Source organism: Lissotriton helveticus, chromosome 3_1, assembly GCF_964261635.1.
Source record: "Lissotriton helveticus chromosome 3_1, aLisHel1.1, whole genome shotgun sequence".
NCBI lineage: Eukaryota > Metazoa > Chordata > Amphibia > Caudata > Salamandridae > Lissotriton > Lissotriton helveticus.
This window is the reverse complement of record NC_136061.1, coordinates 1556664584-1556688395: the sequence shown is the minus strand read 5'-3', so window position 1 is coordinate 1556688395 and position 23812 is coordinate 1556664584. Positions and strand designations below refer to the sequence as shown.

At 39.3% G+C, this 23812-nt stretch overlaps 1 protein-coding gene across 1 annotated transcript in view; it reads left to right on the top strand.

Annotated features, from left to right (window-relative positions):
- The window catches only part of ALG9 (ALG9 alpha-1,2-mannosyltransferase), a 682403-nt gene that overhangs the window by 398774 nt on the left and 259817 nt on the right, over positions 1 to 23812 (top strand). The window contains exon 14 of the mRNA XM_078682312.1: positions 5719 to 5849. Within this exon, the coding sequence (XP_078538438.1) occupies positions 5719 to 5849 (131 nt within the window). The remainder of the gene's footprint in view (positions 1 to 5718; positions 5850 to 23812) is intronic.

Sequence of the window (23812 nt, the reverse complement as noted above, 5' to 3'; positions counted from 1 at the left end):
CCATGTGCTTTTATAGCCTTTGTGGGTAATACTTAAAATTGGAATTTGGCACATGCTTGGCTATTTTGGAAGGAAGCCTCATAGCAGGTGGAACTGAAAGAAAATCATTTTAGAGTTAAGTTTTCAGAAAAGATCACTCACTCCTACCTCTCCAAAGGGGTAATAGATGTTGCCTGCAGATAACTAGAACAATTAGAGTACAGTGTTATTCGCAATGTGATGAACTGAGACACACAGCCTCTCCAGTAGTATCTTAATATACATTTTGGACCACATGGTCGAGAAAAAGGAGTCCTTTGTGTCAGTATCACAATGCCTGACTGAGTTGCGCATCAGTCCACCTCCTCCCTCATATCTCCCTTCCCCACCTATGCAATTAACATATAGAAGGAGAAAGGGCAAGGAAGGCAGAAAGAAACAAAGCTGTATCGTCTATGGGGCCATATCTACAGCGAGTTCCTTGCCTTTGAATTGGGAGTGTGTGAAATCAGATACGTTGAAGCATACACAGAAAGTACAGTGAAACAGTCAGTTACATCGGATAGTGCTCTGCATGGGGAAAGAAAGCTGAGTGGCTTCCTCAGCAGACTTAAGTGAACTAATCCAAAATGCTGCCTCAAGTCTCCTCTACCTCGGCCCCAGGGTATGCATGACCCCAGTTCTGGAAGCACTCTAATGGCTACCTGTTGTCAGTGGTTAATTTGTAAAATTAAAAGTGCCGGGGCTCTCCTCATGAGGCAGCACTAACAAGAGAAATGTGCTGGTGCAAACTGCCTCCTGGCCAGAGCCCGACACTTATCATTCTGGAGAGGACTTGGCCTAATGGCTAGAACTGCCGATTTCGAAGCTGGGGAACCGGGTTCGAGTCTCGACATGGCTCAAAATCCTGTGATTCTGGGGAGAATCACATGGACTCCAAATGAGTGTGTCCTTAACTTGTGGTATGGGCCCGGTGCGGAGGATTAGGTGCTGGTGCTGAGCACCGGAAAGCACCGGCTCAAATTAAGCGCTGCCTGTAGTCAAACAAGCAATGGTATGGGCATGTCATATCTTCCATAGAGCCTCCCATAGAAAAGGACCCCTATACCTACAAATTAAATTCAAGCCATAGCAACAAAATCGGACTCTGAGCTTCAAGCTTGCACTATAGTTCATCGTACTGCCTTACTACACAAAATCTGCAGAAAGCATGACTTTCTCATTACAAGCCACCAAACTCTTGAACTCATTAGAAGCCAAGATTTGAAGTATCAAGGAGTAATTACAGTTCGGAAGAGAAGTGAAAACATGGCTGTTTAAAGATAATCACACCATCTCATAACCCTTGCTGAGATTGTACGGAAGTATGGTTCACACCGGTCTCCTACGCTGATGACACCCAGCTCCTCTACCCTTTCAGCTCCCTTGGCCCCAAAGTCAAGGAAAATTTCGCTGAGGGTATGAGGGCAGTGTCACACTGGATGGCCGTAAACTGCCTCCAATGTAACGTTGCAAAAACAGAGATTATGCTCTTCTGCAAAGCAAGTCTTCTGTGGTCCCCTGACTGGTGGCCGCTGGATCTAGGTCCAGTTCCAACATCAAAGCCACATGTCAAAAACCTAGGGGTAAAAATTGACCAAAAACCGACCCTTAAGGAGCACACCAATCATATTGCAGGATTGTGCTTTCACACCATTGGCCTCTTAAGACGAGTCTTCCCGTATCTCCCCGATACCTACAGAAAGACACTAGTACAGGCCCTGGTTACTAGCCGCCTGGACTACTGCAACGGCCTGCTGACACTTGCTAACGCTGATGCAGTGGGCCACTTGCAGGTAGTCCAGAATACGGCAGCTAGATTGGTTATGAGCGCACCGGTCAGGACTCCCTCTAAGCCCCTGTTGGAGGAGCTGCATTGGCTCCCTATACGGCAACGAATCAGCTTTAAAATGTGTTGCACGGTTCACAAGTGCTTATATGGAGACAGTCCTAAATATCTTTCTCAATCACTGGAGCTGTACCAACCTAGCCGGTCACTTCGGTCAAGCAATCAAGCCCTTCTGAAACCCCCAGTAACAAAAAAATCCAGACAAGGAGACCGAGCATTTTCTTCAGTCGGCCCCGCTCTGTGGAACAAGCTTCCCATTGAGTTAAGAATGACCACCAACCACCTGTCTTTTAGAAAGTCACTAAAAACTCTCCTCTTCCGGGAAGCATTCCAACTCCACTAATCATCGCAAAATATCTGCTATTGTCTTGGTGAGCAAAGCGCGGAGATACCCTTATGGGATTGATTCCTGCGCGATATAAGAAATTAAAATTAAAAAAAAAAAAAATTTAAAATTAAATTAAGTTACAACCTGGAACAAACAGCGCTACTCCAAGTACAGTCCACAGTTATGCAACAGCTCAACCAGCTTACTCTCCTCATGCTGCCAAACCTTCTTATAACTTCCAAAGTCCAGGTAAGTTATAAAAAGTCTGACCCATAACTAGCCTGAGTGTTACACAAATGTAAATTCATACATAACCCACCTGGCCCTCACTCCACTTCAATCAGTGGCTGTGCAGCTGGTTGTAGTTCTAACGGGCTGCATAATAATGCCCTTCTGCTTGGCCTTGTTACACTCACCTAAGACAGAACTGCTACAGGTCATGTCTGTCCTCCAGTACTTTAACAGTCCACTGCAACAAACCACCCATCATCATTTGAACCGGCAAGGAATAATTGAAGAGATCTGCCACAAATCGCTGGCCTCCAGAGACCTCTAATTTAGTCCACCGCTGCAGGTCCTAATTCATATAAGGATGATTGAAAGGACGTCCATCCCATCAGAACTTCTGATCACCTCCAACCTAGTCTTGTCAGGACTCTGAACATAAATAAAAAACTCAGAATGGATAACCCTGTGGGGTAAACAGCTTAGTGGACTGTGATGCTAAGAAATACCATAAAGGGACCTGCTCGCTTACTAAACCATAAACTGCTCGTCTATCTCTCACACTGTTTCACGCATCACACTGCTAAGTGATGCGTCCCACACCTCAGTGGTCGTCACGCAGACATGGAATCACTTCCCACATAGAATCGAAACAGATAACACCCTTACAACACACACCCTACATGGTGTAGCATGCTACCAATGTAGGCAGGCGCTTCAGCACCCCACATAGGGTATTAAATGTAATATAAATGTTACGCTACAATACAACCAGAGACAATGAGGCTATAGGAACCGCTGGAAGCCAGAAGATGGACTACTACTGCAATATTGAATGAGGCCTGGAAATGCGGATGGAGTGCAGGTAGAGACACAGCAGGCAAGAGGAAAGGTTGCCTGGTGGAACTGAAAAGCAAGCACGAAAGTGACATTAACCTCTAATGCTGAAGGAGACATATGAGAGGGAACTGGGCAGAAAGAAAACAAGAAAGTGTGCAGATGCGGAGCCGACAGAACTGAGAACAAGTAAGCCACACAAAGTGTTCCTCCTAAGCACAGCTGAGGCCTGCTGGGTTCTGACTACTCACATTCCAACTCCCAAGGGCTCCCTGCATGCCTCTTACCCTTAGTGTTTGGTGGACAGACATCTAATAGACTGAAGAGACACATCAGAATGGCATTTCGGTTACCTGGAGCTTCTCCTGCCAAAGCTTGGTGATAGATGATAGGCTGAACACTTGGAAGACATAAACAAGTTCTTGCACAGAGAAAAGTAGATTCTCAGTCATACAGAAACAGTGGAGCTCTGCCACAAACATACCTCATCATCTTGTAGAGAGGAACTCACTCCTCTGCAGATAGAGCTGAGCTCCAGCGCAGATGCAGACCAGTCCCTGAATACATAGTTCGGAACCCGTGCACAGATAGTGTAGAGACGCTGGCCCAGAAGTCATTTCTTTGTTTGAGCTGGAGCAGAGTTCCTGCATACATAGCTCTGCAGCCGTGGGCAGACAGAGCTGAGCTCATTCAAGTATGCAGCTGAGCTCCATTGCAGACAGTGCTGAGGCCCTGTGCAGACATAGAGCAGGTTCACCGGCAGAGCTGAGCTCTTGCAGCATTCTTTCCTAGAATGTCAAAACCGAGGTTTTGTGGGTACTGAGGAAACAGGACTAGCTAATATTTTGTGGGAGTATTACACACCGCTCACCCAGGTTAATCTTCCACATGGCCGGTTTCTGATAGGAAGTGAGAAGGAGAAGGTGGGAGGGAGGATGACCGAGAGAAGGGATTGAGATAAGCGATTGAAGAGAGCTAGGGACAAGGTAGATAGTAGTGAAAGAGAATTAAGAATGTGTGAGAATATGGATATAAAGGTGAGAAAGATAGATCGGTGAAAGAAAGGAGAGTAGATGGAAAAGAACAGAGACTGAGTATGAAACTGGAGACGTCCGAGACAGAGACTTATGAACAACACCACAACAATGATACTAAGGCAAACTGTGTGTTATGATATGTTAAGGGTATTCGTGAAGTGTGTAGTTTACCTCAGAGATACTCTGATGCTCAGAAAGTCGGGGTTGTGTTGGTTGTGACTCGACCATGTGCAGGCGAAGAGCCAAGTTTTCAGTTTCTTGCATAGCTCAGGTACTGAGGAGGCAGATCTAATGTGTAGGGCGACATCGTTCAGGCCTTTAGGCACGAAGTAGGAGAAAGCACAACAGCAAACTCTGGTTCTTTGAGTGCGGGGTGTGTGTGTGAGCAGCAGGGTCGGACTTGAAGCTCAAAGCATCACTGGCAATTTTCTCGGACCTGCTCCTGGGGAAGCACTGCCTGACCCCTGGAGGCTGGAAATGCTTACTTGCTGCGTCTGCTTGCTGCATCCTGTCTAATCTGGTCTGTCATAATCTACTTCATTTAAAACTTGACAGAAAAAGATAAAACATTCTCTAGGGAGCTCTGAACCCCTTTGGGAGTTACCTCTGCCTCTAGTAAACCTGACACTTTGCATATTCTAACAGGACGTCAGGCTGTGTCAGTGTCATCAATTTTTATAAATTTGAAGTCATTGGTTAGTAAAATGAAACAAGAATTTTCTTTTGAAAGCCTTGTGTAGCCTCTGTGCACCGCGGGAAGCAGTGATCATCCTGAAGGTTAGGGCTTAAAAGTTTGAAGTTAAAGAGCGCACATCATTTTGGGATACAAATTTAGCGTTTCGGTTTTGCTCTGTATTTAAAACGACTTTGAATGTCAGATGTGCAACATTTTTATGTACAGTTGACATATTTTATGGGCAAGGATTGATGACAAATTAATGAAACCAGAATTCAAATTATCATGTAGCAATGCTTCCTACACATTGAAGAAATATGTACTCCACTTGGCGCCCGTTTCTCAGTAAGATGCACTTCTTATGAGCTAGGTGTTCTCAGAGGAAAATTGGTACTGGTATGAAGTCATGTCTTAGAGAAATTTTGAACCAAATGTATAACCTTTTGGAAGTTTTTGAGTTATGTACACCAATTCACAAGTGTCAACTTCAGTTTCATTTGACTTTCTATTTATAATTTTCTTTATTTCTGTTTCCTTCCCCCTCTTTTATACTCTCCACTATCTCATTCGCTTTCGTTTTACCTCTCTCTCTTCCTTCCAGTTTGCAGTGGGCATCATACAGATGGCCTTAATTGCTGAAAGTTTTGTGTAACTCGACAGGGAATTTTTGCTACCATTGCTCATTGATTGTTTCTTTTAAAATTAGCTTTTTTTTTAAAAAAAAAAGATTGTTCTCTTTTTCATTCAGGTCGACCTCAGCAAATGCCATTACTTGGTAGATTTGGATACTGTCACTGAAACGCCAAGAGAACCGAGATATTCTGCAAAAAAAGAAGAGTGGGCGGTTATTGCCTACAAACCATTTCTAGATGCTCCAAGGTGAGTTAAGAACACAGAAATGTACATTGGAACCAACAAGATTTAGATTTAAAAAAATCACAGCTTTAAATAGATCCTACAGTTAACATCACCCTTTTCTTCTTGAGTGCCGGTTTGTCAGTACATAACCTTCCTTGGCCATGCCTGTTAATAAAGAAAAGGGGAAGAACACCTAGCTGCCTCTTGCCAGGAGCAATCAGACTTGTAAGAGTTCTTTTCCTTTTTAAGGTGGAGCCCTGAGCCAGCACGCAAACGCTGCTCTGGGGTTGATATGTGGTAGTAGAGTACGAGGAGAAGCCACGCCCCCTCCCCGCCTACTTTTTCATTGGCTTGTGTGTTTGCCCTTTCTAAATGCTGCCTTCCGATTGGTTTATAGGCTGTTAGTCCCTCCTTATGACCGCCATGTCATCATTTGTATCCTTCCATGGCTACTGGACCCTTTACTTCGTGTTGCATGAGCACTCCTGTTGTTCATGCCTTCCCGCCCGCGCACACTCCCTTTTGCTATGCAATAGGTCTCACGTAAATGCGAGTCCTATTGCATTGCAAATGTTTGTTTTTAAGGCTTCCAAAAAAATATCAACTGCTTTCAGTTCCTCTATTCACCACTAGACCAATAACGGAGCTCTCTTAAATTTTGTCTTCGAAAGTTGCCTTAGTTTTCCCTGTTGTAACCTGGTTTTGTGTCATTTCATGTTGTTCGTTTTTTTTGTTTTGACTCTAGAGACCTTTCATTTGCATTCATTGTTGACAGCAACCATGTTGAGACTTTGTTGCTTTACAACAGTACTTGTATTTATGCAACTGCATACTCCTGCTTCTTGCCTTGCTTAGAGTATATTCCCTACGCACCTCACTTCTGTCCTTGGTCTGTACAGTCCAGAAGGTGCAGAGATGCCCCCAGGAGTGTGCGGTAATCCTGGAATCTGCTTTTGCATAATTACGCGGAATTTCAAAAAAATATATATGCAAAATTGCATGAAATGCAAATCCAGCATTTAGCTCTAATACTTTACTGTAAAATGCATCCTCACATGGTTCAAAATAGCACAATCAACACTAGTGCCCTAAACTGCAACTGTTGGCGTTCTGATTAATCTTATTGTTCCCGTGCTCCGGCACTAAAAGTTTGCCACAAACACAGTGCCACCTGGCGTAACAGCATAGTTTCAGGAATTTTGCTTAACAAATATAGAATTAAATTCCAGCAAATTCGCAAGATTGGGTCGATGTAACGGAATTTTCACCCAGGCCTAACATTGCACACCTTTAAGTCTCTTTTCCTAGAGCCACAGTTCAATCAGTATAGTGTAGCCGTGTTGCAAAAATCGTCTCAGTAGCTTGAGTTTCCTGATTCTATTTTCTATGTTGATTGACACAGTTCAAGGCGAATGGGCCTGTAAACTTTATTCCCGTACTGTAAACTTTACTCCCGCACTGTAAACCACATGATTGGGACGGTGAAGCCCTCTGAGTTTGAAACTCTGGGTGATTTGTGATCTCATACTTTGGACATATCAGATACCAACACAGGGCCGAATTCACGAAGGGCCTCGTTTAAGCTAAGGAGCAGTGTTGGCCTTCAGGGTCAAATGAAGAGAAAGCAGGCCCTACACATTCACATAATGCACGGGCAGTAGGTTAAACTTTAGCGTTGATAGCTGTAGGAACTGAATCACAGCCTTTCACTGTAAGCAGGGCCGGTATAAAGCAGGAATATCGACGGGAAAATATCGACTAGCATAAATATCGAGGTAAGAATATCGACTGTAAAAAATATCGTTGAAGTAAATATCGTTGTTGTAAATATCGTTTTTGTAGAATGACAAAAATATCGTCAAAATAAAATATCGTTGAATAGAATATCGTTTAGAGAAATATCGTTGAATATAATATCGACAAAATAATTGAATGTGTAATATAAGTGTAGAAAGATTTGTTTTATGTTTAAATATTATTAATTAAATGTTTATTTTTATTATTATAGGGATAAAAATGTATTTTTTTTTTAATATTAGTAAATATTTTAGGAGCGGGTTATTGGTATTATAGGGGATAAGGGTGGGTAGTAATTTAAAAAAGTAGTGTAAATAATATGTATATAATGGTAAAAAATTAGAAAAATGTAAATAAATTTTTTTTTTCAATGGCGAAATTTTAAATTTAATTTAAATTACTGAATTATTGATTGAATTGTTTTTTTTAAAGATTTAGTAGCGGGTTGTTGGTGATATAGGGGATAAGGGTGGGTAGTATATTAAAATATGTTTAATAAAATTTAAATTAAATTAAAATAAATTATAAATTGAAATACGAAAATTTATTTAATTTATTTGAAATTGAATGTATTATATAATAATTTGGTAATTAAGTGTTATATTTTTTATATAGTGTTTAATAAAAAAAATTCTATAAATAATACGAAATTAGAAATTTCAATATTTAAATTTCTAAATTGAAATTTGAAATTTAAAATGTTTTATTTCAAATTTGAAATTTTACATTTATTTTTTAAATTATATTATTTTAAGTCAAGTGTGTAATATTTAATGTTTGTGTATTTGTTATAATATATGCTAAGAATGAGTCAAAATACAAATATACAAAGTTTGGGTTACATTTTTAAGAATTTTAAAACTTTTTTAAAATTGTTAAAAAATTTAGATTTTTGAAATTTTAATTTTTGGTTAAAAATTTTGGTATTGTTATGTTCAAAATAAAATATTGTGTGATTATAATTTAATAGTCTATTTTGTAGTATAATAGATAAGAGTGGTTATTAATATATATAGTGATGTTTATGTGTTATAATATCACAAATATTATTGTTTCCTGTCCAGCACTTTACCTGACTTATGTAGGATTGGAGTTAAAATTGTGATTTATTTTAGCTTACTGTTAAGTATTTTCTATGTGTTATGTTTTATATTTTATATTTTAAAAATAAAGAAATTAAATTTTTTTTTTTATATTTTACAATTATTATGATATATAATTTTGCTATATTTTTTTTAATAATAAACAAATATGATTCTTTTGTACATTTTTACATATATATCACAAGTGTCAACATTTATTAAGTACAATGGTAATATAGTTTTGGACACTTTTTTTATTCATACTTTTCAGTTGTTGATGCAAACATTTTCATATTTTTTAATACACATTTTTCAAATATTTGTTTACATTCTACATTGCAATTTTTATCATATATACATTGTTATATTACATTAATTACTATATTAAATTTTAATTTTTTAAATAAAAATTTAATATGTTAATTAATTTACATGTAATTGTATTTTTCTACAGTATGTACATAAAATTGTGTTCAGTGTTATACATATAAAACAAAATTAACAATCAAAAACATATTTTTAATATACTATAATTATTTAATATATAATTATATTAAAAATATTATTGTATATTTTACATTAATCAAAAGGTTCTTTACGAACAATAATACATTAATTACAATACATGGAAAAAATAATGCTATTCATCTCTATTTTTGTTTAAATTATGGGGATTTAGTCCTATTTTAGTTTTTATTGTGCTGCCATTTTAATTTTTGAACTTCACTTTTTTGTCTATCTACATCGTTGTTTGGGTCAATTCAGAAAACGGAACCTCGCGGTTGGGAGCTGCTTCGTGTTGGTGAATGTAAGTTTATTTTACAATATTTTTAACTACATTTTAAGACATTATAGAGCTAGTTGTATTGTGTAAGTTATGGTATGTGTTGTACTTTACAGTTTATGTGAAAAATACGTGTTATTTAAGGTCTTTATTGATAACGTACTTTGTAAGATATTTATTATGAAATTAAGGTTTATGTATTGTGTAAATGAATTAATTTAGGTGTTTTCCTATGTTTTATATGTTATGTTTAGGCTTAGTGGCTTTCGTATTTATTGTGGGTGAGTTTTGTTTGTATTTATTTACAGGTGTTCGTTTTGGTGAGCTGAGGGATTTTATTGCGTAATTTTGGTTAAATACAGCTAAATGTTTAACTACATTTCTTGATTTTTCGGGGTTTTGGAGCGTTTTTATCGTCATTATTTTTCTCGTTTTTTATGGTTCCGTTCCCGAGAGGATTGCTAAGTGGGACCCTTATAAAACAGTTGTTTTTTTCCATTTTGTGGGGATTTTTTTAAACCATGTGGATTTATTTATTTTCTATTCGTCTTGAAACCATCTTTTTGGAACACATTCTACAGCTGCACAACACTTAAGTTATTATTATATTTTAGATTGGGGTGGATTGAGCTATATTGTGCAATTTTGTTTAATGTCGTTTTATTATGTCTTGTAATAATAGATTACATTTATTTTTACATGACATAATGTAACTACATTAAATAAAAAGGTTTGTTTTATTTATTGTTTGAAATGTTTTTATGTGTTGCTTGTTAAAGGATAGATTTTGCTATTAGTTCTAAGTATTCAATACCTTCAATACTTGGGTACATTCTGACTTTTTGCTGTAGGTATTCGTACATATTTAATGTTTGTTTACTTAGTTTAGGGCCGATTTTAGATAGAGATTGCTCTATTCTTAGTTCTTGGTAGCTTTGCTCTTTTTTGATGCTTTGGATTAGTTTATGAAGTGTGGGTTGTGTTCTTCCTATTGTGGCTTGGAAGGCATTATGCCATCCTTCGACCGTGTTGTTGGTTTTGGCTTTCTGTGCCATAGTACTAGCATACACATTCCACCATGGAATTTGGAATTTAGGTTGTCTGCGGTGGCCCGAACGATGTAATCTTCCCACCCAGGTATCTTCAAAATAGTCTAAGAAGGGAGTTAATTTTGTCTCATTGGTGCGGTAGAAAGGGCTGTCAAGTAGTAAATTGTAATAGTTAGCAACTTCTGTTGTTGGTACAAATGCCAATGCTATTAACTTTTTAATCTGATAAGCAAAGTTACTGTTTGTTGAATATTCAATGCTTAAAGTAGATTTTTGTAAGTGCCTCCATATACTTTGGTTGTAGTGATAATAACACCCTTGTATTGATGTGTGAGGATATATTTTAAGTATAGCTTGAATCATGGCTATTTCAAAGTCTATTATTATTCTTTGTGGATAGTAATTATCAGTAAATTCTTTGATAGTTGTTAAAATTTCTACATAGCTAGCATTTGTTTTATTTGGCAGCAGTGTATAAATTAAAGGGATATTTGTTTCTTGGTACTCACCATGGATGGTGTAAAGTTGATAGAAAGGTTTGGGACATACTTTAAAAGTTCCGTCCATCATCCAGGTTTCACACGATTTTAGTTTTTGCAAATTGCTATTTGTTGCAAAAAGTAAAATTCTTTTATCATGACTGTGGTTATCATACATTAAGAATTTATCTTCATTGTGTGTAATAGTATATTCAGGATAAATTATAATGTCTTGAAAAGTTTTAGGTGCTGGTGGAGTTGGATCAGAAGCTCGTTTTGTTTTTGCTATTAATCTTTTCAAGTTGGGTATTGAAGGTAACTGTCCTGTGACATGTTCTGGCACCTTGCTTAAAACATTTTTCAAAATAGTGGTGCTTGTTTCTTGTGAGCCTGTACTTGCTTCTCTCAATGTCTCTAGTGCTTCTCTTACTTCGACTTCTGTTACATTGGGTGGGTGGTTATGCTCATGTACATTTACAACATTGTTATCAACAGTCTGTGCTCTACCATAGCATGCAGTTGAGTAATATTTACTACATTTCCAATAAGTTTTATTCCCTTTGATTCTTTCTTGGGTGTAGGTGTAACCCATGTAGCTCAGCATAATTTTCCCTTTTTGAGAAGTAATAAAAGTAGCTCCTGTTGCCATGTCTAAGGTAGATCTGTGAAGACATATATATTTTTTTTAGTAAAAGTGATAAACATTTCTTGAGATGTGTACGTTAAAAGGAAAAACTGCAAAAACTTACTTCCAATGTTGTTTTCCTGCTAATTATATGTTTTCTGTTCTTATATGTAGATTTTCACTCTTTAATGTTCTGTAGTTGTGGTAAAGAATAATACAAAAAAATGATTTAGTTTTATAGTTGTTTGTTTTTACTTTCTGATTATTAATAGACACAGTGGGTATACTTACTTAATGTAGTAGAAGATGTTAGTTTAGTTGTAGATTGGTAGATGAATTTTCTATAATCTGTAAAAGAAAGTTAAATTGTGTTATTGATTGTATTAGGATCTATTAGTAGGTAATAAAATATCAAGTCTTTAGCAAGTTTACTTTGTGACTTTTTACATTTATTTTAAAGCTTTCTAAGTACACATGGATAAGGCAGTTCATAAATTCATTTAATTATTATCTTGTGGTAGTAGTTGATAGGATGTTGTAGTTATATTTAAACAAATAAAAAGACCATCTTTTTAGTTTAGGGAGTTTAGCTAGTTATCGACAGGTTTGTATGATAAATGAAATGGGACTTCACTTACTTGATTTTTAGTATGCTGTGTTGTAGTCGTTGTAGTAGGTGTGTATTCTCTTGTTTTCAGCAAAGTAACCGTTTTCATCCAAGTTTGGCCAAAAAATGGTAAATTACGTTAAGTCTGTAATTGTCTTTATAGTAGTGAGTTAATTAATTGTTATATTTGATTGGTTCAATTACATATATTTTAAATTCATTGGCTGAGAACATTAGTTTGAATTTGAAAGCCGTTAATTTGTAAAGAGTTTGTAGCATCAATAATTGTTTTCGATTTTAATTACAAAATGTATTATATGTGTTTTATTTTAAATGTAAATATTTATTACAATGTTAAAATTAGTGAAATGTTATTTAAAGTAATCCGATAAGAGTGTATGATAGTGTTTGGTAATGTTTATATTGGTTTACCACCTTTACAACTTAACTTTTACAACGCTAAAACCATTACAACGTATGTATTTACAACGCATGTTTTTACAACGTAGGTACCTTTACAACGCATACCATTACAACGTAAGTATTTGTAAGTATATAATTATATTTAAAATGTAAAATGTTTGGTTATTTTTAAGGGGTATATTTAGGGTTCAGGGTCAGTTTAGCGTTTTTGGGTGAAGGGGTATTTTTAGAGTTCAGGGTTAGATTTTATTTTTTGGGTAAAGGGGTATTTTTGGTGTTCAGGGTCAGTTTTTAGTTTTTGGGTTAAGGGGTATTTTTAGTGTTCAGGGTCAGTTTTCAGTTTTTGGGTAAAGGGGTATTTTTAGGGTTCAGGGTCAGTTTTCAGTTTTTGGGTAAAGGGGTATTTTTAGGGTTCAGGGTCAGTTTTCAGTTTTTGGGTAAAGGGGTATTTTTAGGCTTCAGGGTCAGTTTTCAGTTTTTGGGTAAAGGGGTATTTTTAGGGTTCAGGGTCAGTTTTCAGTTTTTGGGTAAAGGGCTATTTTTAGGCTTCAGGGTCAGTTTTCTGTTTTTGGGTAAAGGGGTATTTTTAGGGTTCAGGGTCAGTTGTCAGTTTTTGGGTAAAGGGGTATTTTTAGGCTTCAGGGTCAGTTTTATGTTTTTGGGTAATGGGGTATTTTTAGTGTCAGGTCAGTTTTCAGTTTTTGGGTAAAGGGGTATTTTTAGGCTTCAGGGTCAGTTTTCAGTTTTTGGGTAAAGGGCTATTTTTAGGGTTCAGGGTCAGTTTTCAGTTTTTGGGTAAAGGGGTATTTTTAGGGTTCAGGGTCGGTTTTCAGTTTTTGGGTAAAGGGGTATGTTTAGGGTTCAGGGTCGGTTTTCAGTTTTTGGGTAAAGGGGTATTTTTAGGGTTCAGGGTCAGTTTTTAGTTTTTGGGTAAATGGGTATTTTTAGGGTTCAGGGTCAGTTTTCAGTTTTTGGGTAAAGGGGTATTTTTAGTTTTCAGGGTCAGTTTTCAGTTTTTGGGTAAAGGGGTATTTTTAGGGTTCAGGGTCAGTTTTCAGTTTTTGGGTAAAGGGGTATTTTTAAGGTTCAGGGTCAGTTTTTAGTTTTTGAGTAAAGGGGTATTTTTAGTGTTCAGGGTCAGTTTTCAGTTTTTGGGTAAAGGGGTATTTTTAGGGTTCAGGGTCAGTTTTCAGTTTTTGGGTAAAGGGGTATTTTTAGGGTTCAGGGTCAGTTTTCAGTTTTTGGGTAAAGGGGTATTTTTAGGGTTCAGGGTCAGTTTCAGGGTTGAGTTTTTGGGGTAGAGGGGTACAGGATAGAAAAAAATAAAATTATATATAAATTAAAAAAAAAATTAAATGAAATGATTTTATATTAAATTAATTTACAATTTATATTTTTCAATTCATTTATATTAACAAAATTAATATATACTTACCAATACTTACGTTGTAATGGTATGCGATGTAAAGGTACCTGCGTTGTAAAAACATGCGTTGTAAATTCATGCGTTGTATTAGTATTTGTGTTGTAAAAATTTCGTAGCAAAGGTATGCGTTGTAAAAGTATGCGTTGTAACGTCATACATCCTTTATATTACTAATGTATCTTTTTATTATTATATATAAATAAAACATACATAGTGTATATACATATATGTTAGAAAAGCTTATTTTGATTTTTAATTATTATGAAAAAGTGAATAATAGAAAGGTAATGTGTATATAAGGTTATAATGAAAATGACGATATTTTTTGTATATTAATATAAGTAGAAAGGTAGTCGATATTTGTGTAGTCGATATTAGTGTAGAAGGTAATGTTATTTTAAAGATAGTCGATAATGTAGTAGTCGATATTTATGTAGTCGATATAATTGTTAACGATATTAGAGTAGTCGATAAAAAAATATCGATATTTGTGTAATTTCTTGTTTAAGTATATGGTGACGATATTTTTGTAGACGATGTATTTGTGGCGATATTTTTGTAGGTCGATGTTTTAGTAATCGATATTTCATCATGGAACCAGCAGGGCCAACTTTAGCGATGGTGGCACGTGGGGCAACAGTCTTTTTTGGCATTCCCCCATGACCTCCTTTGCCACAAATCCCCTCACTGCCACCCCCAATAGTGCCTCTCGACTCTCCGTAGCCCCTCTCTCACATCATTCATTTTTTTATGGTGCTATTCATAGTTCACTCATAGTTCACTCAAGCTCTGTTCTGTGATGTGCATGGTACATGTTCTTTGCTGCAAGTACATTAACCCTCTGCGCTACTTTATGTTGAGTTAAAACTGCCACTGGACAAAACTCCATCTCTCCTGCAGGAACATTAATCGCCAGAGTTATCTTGACATTTGTATTGTTGCCTGAAAACTGCTGTATACACAAGGAACTCTACAGCAGGTGGTTTTAGCCCATCAGTTATTTTTAAACACAGCGCCTCCCCAGGTTAGCACCAGGTGTGGCTGCACCAGTCCACCGCCCTAATACTGCCCAAGAGTATGAGCTAACAGCAAGCCAGCCTTTACACATTTGTATATTTTGCCGTGTGTCACCTTAGGCTCTTCCATTTTATGCCATCACTACAGCAGCGATACATTTCAAGGTAGCACCCGTGTCCTAGCGTGCATAACCGATAAAGCAGCAGCAGAATTCAGTAATATCCTAGCGTGCATGCCAGGAAAAGCAGCAGAAAAATTCAGTAATAACCTAGGGTGCTTACCAGGAAAAGCAGCAGGAAAATTCAGTAATAACCTAGGGTGCATACCAGGAAAAGCAGCAGGAAAATTCAGTAATATCCTAGGGTGCATACCAGGAAAATCTGCAGAAAAATCAGTAATATCCTAGGGTGCATACCAGGAAAAGCAGCAGAAAAATTCAGTAATATCCTAGGGTGCATACCAGGAAAAGCAGCAGAAAAATTCAGTAATATCCTAGGGTGCATACCAGGAAAAGCAGCAGAGAAAAATCAGTAATATCCTTGCGTGCATACCAGGAAAAGCAGCAGACAAATTCAGTAATAAAGCGCAATAGATACAGGCCGTAAGGCTCCCGTTGCTCTTCAAGCTTTATCTCTCTATCTCCAGGGCTGCCAGAGGTGGTGGCGGATTCTTAGAACGAGGTTCTTCCCTGTTGAACACTGTCCAGAATCTGCCGATCTGGCATATAAATATAATCGTTTGGAATGAATGTAATGTGGCCAATTTGTGCATCTTTTATCTTTTGCAGATCTATTTTTCTTAATCCTACTGTGCTTAAGAAATCATTTTCCCATGTTTCTGCGCTTCCTAAAATATTGAAAGTAATGAAGAAAATATCCTAAAAACAACTGTACAGTTTAAATCAACAATAAGAACATAGTAAATCTGTGTCTGCTGCCGTATCTTAAGCACTCTGGGTTTTTGGGGAATTTGCCAACTAGGGCCAAGTAACAGCAGCCAGAGCTGACCCCTTGATCGGACACAGCATCTCTTAATGTGGAACTTGGAAGGGGTACATAACTCCCCTTTGCTCAGTCAGTCCGAAGATGGGGCTGCCCCACTCCTAAGTGCATGAACCAGTTATTTTTTTCTTCATAAAATCTTTTTATTGGCATTTATATTAAACAAACAGGTAACTCCTGCCCACTCCTGAGTGCATGAACCAGTTATTTTTTTCTTCATAAAATCTTTTTATTGATACAACACTGTTATACCTTTTAACGAACACAAAACTGATTGATAACACAAATGTCAACCCAATGGGCAATCCACAGTCACCATCGTCGCAGCAGTAGTTAGATAACAACATGATTGCTTCTTAATGTCTGAAGGTTTAAATTAGTGATAACTCTCTAAATTGGATTAATTTCCCCGATATACTGTTATGCTTTTAGGGGTAGCCCCTCGCCTCATAAATTGGTAGTTCGAACATCCAGCATCTACCCATGCTCGTCCTCCACCAACGATTCACCAGGGGTCCCGGTGCTCACCAGTGTTGTGCTATATCTCTTTTAAAAATAGTTAAACCAAGTTGGAGCAGTATTTGTTCCCCTTGCGTGAATTCTTCTTCTTCTAGAATATTGAGTAGAGCTATTTTTGGGATAAGGTCAAGGGGACGATGTAGGATAATTTGTTGATCGCGCCATACCGAATTACAAAAGGATTGAATGCATCTTCAAGACCATACATCTCCCATTTCAACTACCACTATCAGTTGCGACACCAGATAATACGATTAGGGGTCCATCGTGGCCAAGCCTCAGTCATATCTAGATTTACAACATTTGGGAAAAGCACCACTAGGACGGTTGCCCTGCCATATGAAAGAACGTAACTGGTTATTTATCGAGGGGATAGCTGATGTTGTCAGGTGATATTCTGAATGGTATAAAAATGTTTACGGAGGCGCATCATTTGGCTAGGGCTATTCTGCCCATCGGAGATATTGGCAGGTTCATCCAGTGTTAGGTATCTTGACATATCCACTCAAGGAATGAATGCATGTTTTTTTTTTTAAAGCCAGATTGACTTCCCGGGTGATGTATATCTAAATATTTAAAGCTGTGGCTGATAATATATTTCCTCTCTATTGCACCAATGCACCCCCTGTTCTTTCTGCTTATTCAGTGCATATACCTGTGTTTTGTTCCAATTGATCCTGACACCAGAGTATACCCCAAATCTGTGACTATGAGATCGTTAATAAAAATAAGACGGCCATCATAGGAAACCTTATCTTTCAAACAAGTAAACCAGTGATGTCCCTGTATCTGTTTGTTTTGTTGTACAAGTGGCCCAGGGGCTCTATTGTTAATGCAAATACCAGAGCGGTCAATGTGCCTCCCTATAGTGTACCTGTTCTTGCTGGAAGGGGTTTGAAAGGGCATCTTTGATCTTCACTCTTGCCATTGGTGCTTTCTGTATTAGTTTAGTGTAGGCACAGACATTGGATCCAAAATCCATGTAAGTGAGCACGACGAACATATAATCCCATTATAAACTATCAGGCGCCTACTGAAAATCATAGCATAAGATTGATGCTGGCCTTAGTCAGTCTGTGGGAACCAAGGCATTGAATACTCTTCTGATATTATGTCGAGTAGATCTATTAGGCATGAAGCCACTGTGGGGATGATTTATAAGATCCATTATTCCTTTAAAAAGTTGATTGGCTAAAACTTTAGCCAGTACAGATCAACAGTTCATCAATTATATTGGTCTAAATGATGGACATTGAACTGCAGGCCTTTCAGTTTTGAGGAGTACTATGATGTACTATTCCTCAAGGCTAGCTTGAGATGCTTCTCCTAACAACTCATCTCAAATATATGCAAGAGAGGGTGTGCTATGTGTGCAGAGTGTATTTTACAAAACTCAATAGGCGGGCCGTTTTGTCTTGTGGTTTTAGCTTTAGACATTTGTGTAATTTCCTCATTTGACATGGAAACCTTCTAGGCCATCCATGGGCAGCATTTAAACAAGAAAGGTGAATGGACTTCAGATAGTAAGTTCATCAGGAGAGCACCTTGCAGCATAAATAATGCCATAGTGTCACATTTGCTATATCTATCTACAGGTAATGCCTGCACATTACTCATCTGCTGGACACTTCTAGCCGCATATTCCTCACCTTAAAATATTCCCCTGGCGTCATATTGTATCTGGAAAGTTTCGAACAGTGTGGAAAAGTAAATTTTGCCATGTTCTGTGTCCCTACGCGTCCTCCATCATATGTTATATGTGCATGATTAATATGCATATGTTATTCCCCATGTTTGATTAAAGACGCAATTACAGTTGTGTCCACCTCTAGTATGCCAGTTTCCAGTTCTCGTGAATACTACGAATATCAGGCCTATGTAAAGCTACGTTGCCACGTTTCTCAGTGTGCACGTTATTCCATTGTAAAATCCCCGTTTCTAGGCCTCAAAAGGGCCCGGACACCAGATTCAGCTCCTGTCTCCTGTCTCCTGAAGCCTCGCTGAGGAGTGATACAACCCCCACCTGTATCCTCGACTCTTCACCTACTGCCTGCCTCGCAGTGCCCGGTTCAGCTTGGCCCTGCCTCTGAGTCTGCCAAGACTATGTTATGATTCCAGTTATCAGTTCAGCCCTCCTTCCCTGCATTCCTAAAGCTACTGAACTGCATCAATAGTTTCCGTCATTGTCTAGCCTTTACGGCCCCATGTTAGAGAAATACTGTATTAATGGTCATTTAATATTCTTCATCACGCACTACATGTAGAATAATGCATGGTCCAGTCTTAGTGTCTGTTAGCCTTTCCCCTCCTGACTTCTAGTTTATATCAACATGTTCTCTAAACATCAGATACTAGATACTGTTTAGGTACATGTCGCCCTGACCCTCCAGACTTCAGTCTCTGCTCCTAGCACAGAGTTCGAAGCCCCCAGCTTCTCCTAGTGATACGTCATTGCCAGTTTGCGCGCACCATCAGGTTAGAGGTCCCGGCTCCTCAGGTAGCCCCCTCCATGGTTTCCGCCCCATTCATGACATATTCTGTTACGTTTGCATCACATGTCTATGTATACGCCCTGTTACACCTCTTTTCACCCTTATCTTTCGCGACTGCTACGCGTCACGCCTATTGCTCCACCCACTGCTACGCCTATTGCAATGTAATGCTATGTGTTTGCGCTATGTATATATGCTCATGTACTGTTATTAAAAAGTTATCCGTCATTCCCGATCCTGTCCCCGGCAGCTGCCATCCTATTCCCGTGCAGGTCGTCCTGTTCCTGTCCTTATGCTGTATTAAACCTGCAAAACTCCTACTACCTCGAATCTTGACTCTTATTTATTGAGCTATCTGTTATTCATTTATTCATTCAAAAATAGGGTATTATTTATTTATTTACCACATAATGGCGCCCGAACAGGAACTTGCCCTTTCCCCACGCGTCGGTGAAGCCACGCCGACCCCCTGACCCTCTGCAGTCGTGACGGAACTCTTCTGCGCACCGGCAGATATTTCTGCTTCAAGTATCCCTCAGGCCCACGGAGGAGACGGAGGAGGCGGTCCAGCATCCAGACGAGACGGTGGAGGAACGCGGCGAGTCCCGACCAGAGCCCAAGCCGAGAGTCCAAGGTCCGAGGTATCCGGAGGTCCACCCGTAACTGAAGTCCGAAGTTCGTCGTCCGTCGTCGTAGCAGTCCAGTCCAGTCCGAGGCCTTCCGTTCTTGCTGCCCGGTGAGTACCGTTACTGGGGTGGTATCTAGACAGGGTCAATCTAATTGTCTCTGGTCTGTGGGTTGGTGGTACACAGACTCACAAACGAAGTGTCCACTTCGGTGGATACGGGTCCTGACGTGTCTCTTTATGAGACCGGTAAGTTTCGTACTGTTTCAGCAGTGCATCTGGTTTCTGTTCTAGTCAGTTCTGTTCTCGAGAAAATTCATGTATTCTGTGTTCCGTATTCCAGGTAATATTCTGTCCGAACTGTTATGTTATAATGTTCTTCATGTATTTTAATGTCGTGGTATGAATGGGGAATAAGTATCGTGTTCATTGTGTATTGTATTGTGTCTAGATTACAGTCCAGTCATGCCCTTGTTTTCTAAGTTACGTCAGTTAAAAACTAGAAAGGGTCTGCTGGAAGCAGCAGTCCCAGTTCCGCCTAGGGACAGTCCAGGTCATTTTATGTATCAGAAGCATGGCATAAGCGCCATATTGTATCTAGATTTATGGGTAGAGTATACCAAACAGTTAGAGGAAAAGTATAGATGGCCCGTATCGGGCACATGGGATGCCGAGTGCATCATGCGAGTAGAAGAAGCATTATGGAAAAAGAAAGCCAGACAGTCACAGAAAGATGCCATCGAGTTATGGCGCAAAGAATCTCATAAAAGAACCGAAAAAGAAATCAGAAAGTCAGAATTAAGTAGAGAATCCTTGGAACGAGCCCAAGAAAGGGAGTTAATCGAGATAGGTGAACGAATTAGAACTGAACAATCAGAGAGACAGAGGAATGCTCTTATTAAGGGTATGTATCCTCTTCTTGCCGAGGGCTTGCCAAAAGCGACCCCGGAGGCATCCAGTAATTTCCCGCCACCATTAGTTCCGACCAAGCTACGTCACAAACCGACCGCAGCTGATATTTTTATTTCGTCCTATTTGGACGACACAGTCCCAGAATATGCAAATCCTGTTCGCGCTCCGCCAGTCCCTGTAGATCAGGCACTTCCCGCTCCTCCAGACACCGGAGTACCTGTTACGGTACCCCCGGTCCAGCCCGCCATACAAGTTCAGCCTACATTTCCATTTCCCACTCTGCCAGGACGAAGAGCATCAGTAGACGACTCTAGTTTAGGGGCCGCAGGAGGAGGTCCTCCTCAGACCCCGCCGCCACATAAGCGTTTAACGTCAGCCGAATTACATATGCAAGCGTCACAGCGTACGCCCAGACATCAGTCTGTAGCAGAAATAAGAAAAGCCCTTAATGAATGCGGCTATGATCCAGTCCCAGGCGAGGATAATATGGTTTTATATTCATTACGTGTAAGAAGGGTGGCCGAGTATCTAGTCACCCTACCGAATATGAAAGAAGACCTAGACAGAATATATCGTTTCATCCGTACAGGGGATGATCCAGAAAGCATTGGCGAGGCCATGTCTCAAAGGAAAGCTGAGACCCAGCTCATGATATTAAAGTTTCTGATCAATTGTCTAATAAGGGAACAAGATTACCCGTCTAAAGATCAAGCCGAAATGAGAACCCTGACAAAGTGGAGTGATAATATAGCCGAGGGTAAGCACAGAACCATGAGTGCTATGGACAGTATGTACAAGAAAATTCGTAAAGAAATAATAAGGTTACACGATCAACGTAAAGCAGCACAAGTAAGCGAGAAAGAAAGTAACTCTGATACTGAAGAGGTAGAGGACGAGAATCCCGACAGAATAGCGTATGTAGGAAAATCTAGATTTCCAGATCGTCATTTACGCCTAGAACACAAGTCTACTTTCCATCATCCAGCACCAGAACAAGGTTCTCTAGAACAAGTATTCCAAGCTACCGATCACATTCTGAAATCACGAATCGGTTACAGTGAGTTGAGTACCATGCATGAACAAGAACTAGTCCGATCAGCAGTCCGATGGATTACTGATTCTACCACTTTTCCAGACGAAATAGTGGCACAAATGTTTCTGAAAATGCCCCCAGCCGAGCAACGACTGGCGGGTATGTATATGATTCAGCACCTCATTACATTGTATGAGGGTCAGCACTCTGATCCAGGCCCGTTACATGATATCCTGAACGAGTTACTCCAGTATAGATGGAAAGGTTTAGGTACCGATTTAATTAGTGTCGTTCTAGAACAACGTCACAAATATAGAACGTTTTTGAACCCGCATTTTGTTCATGTCTCACCCCCAGAAAGTAAACTATTTTACATGGAGAGACAGAATCCGTTACGAGAAGTCCACCCAGTTAGAGGAACGGGTGGCGAACTAGAACGAGTGTTTGTTTACACTCCGATTACAAAGATGGGACTCCTAGAGATGAAGAAATTAATTCCCTGTCATGATAAAGATCCAGCAGGGTTCCACCGAGAATTAAAAGACATGCTCCGTATGGGAGAATACACGTATCCAGATATAATTAAAATGTTAAAGGTTCTGCTGCCCGCAGGGGTGTATGAAAAGCTCAAGGAAAAAGAATGGGAGGTGGGAGAGAAAAAGATAGATTGGGCAGTTCTAGAAGCTGAAGATAAGGCACGAGTACCAGGTACCGGTCTTGGAGCGAAATGTAAAGAATTACCAGAATTATTAATACAAGTTTTACCCAGATTGTTGACAACTAGAAAAGAAGACTGGGATGCAATCTCAGCCTGTAAACAGAAGCAAGATGAGGATATTAGTGATTTTTATTCTAGATTTGAGAAATGTTTTAGCATCAACAGTGGTCTCAAGACAAGTAGTGAGTCATACCCTCACCTTTTTGTTACTAAATTAGTCGAGAATTCAAGCCCACAAATTAAAAATCGAGTTTTGAAAGTCGAAAGTACCTGGCAAGCTAATACCCCGTCCCAGATGTTACAGATGCTCCAATACCACCAGAATAGAATCAGGGAAGAGCAAGACCACGAAAGGAAGCGTATGAAAGACACGAAAATGAAAGTACTAGTTGCGCAATCTGTTCCTCAAGACAGTCAGAAGAGGGGTCCAAATCAAGCCAGTCATCCTGCAGCTCCCGTTAAAGGGAACTGCAATTATTGTAAACAGCCAGGTCATTTTATAAACGAGTGTGCAGTTCTGAAACATAACATAGCTACCGGTAAGACTAAAGAAAGACCACGTCCGCCTAGACAAGAACAAGTTTCACAGACTCCTCAGCCACAGAATGCACCACAGACAGTTACAGCACCGCAGCCCATCGCTGCAACACAGCATGTTACACAGCAGATGTACCAGTATGCACAGTCTGAGTATCCAGAGTACCAGCAGTATTCATGAAACAGCCTAGAGAGGGAGGTAGGCTTGCCTCTCATCGAGATACCTGTAGATCAAGAAGGTCCCTATGTTCATAGTCAAGTATTAGGGAAAGACAGAAAGTTTTTGATTGATACAGGGGCAAGTAGGACCACAATTAGTCACGCCGAAGTTCCAGGGGCTCCGCTCTCAGGCTCAAGAAATGTTTCCCTTGGATTTTCAGGAAAACCTATCGTAAATGAAATATCAAAGCCAGTTACTCTAGAAGTAGGTCCATTGTCCCGTACTACTGATCTGTTACTTACTAAGTCATGTCCAGAAAACCTATTAGGCATTAAAACACTGAAAGAATTAGGTGCAGTTATATGCTGTTCCCCAGAGGGAATACGTCTGTTCCTACGTGACTTCAAGGGTCACTATGTATTACGAGATTTTGATCCCAGATTGTCTAATGTTCCGCAGCATTTATGGGCGCAAGGTCCAACTGATGTAGGTTACATGCAAATCACACCCCATCGTGTGACTCTCAAGCCAGGTGTAGTGTTACCACGAATCAGACAGTACAGATTGCCACCTGAGGCTGTAGCAGCCTTATCCAAAATTATTGACGAGCTCATCGCTCAAGGAGTAGTTGTAGAAACTGACTCCAATGTATGCAATTCTCCGATCATTCCAGTCATGAAACGTACTGATCCAAATGC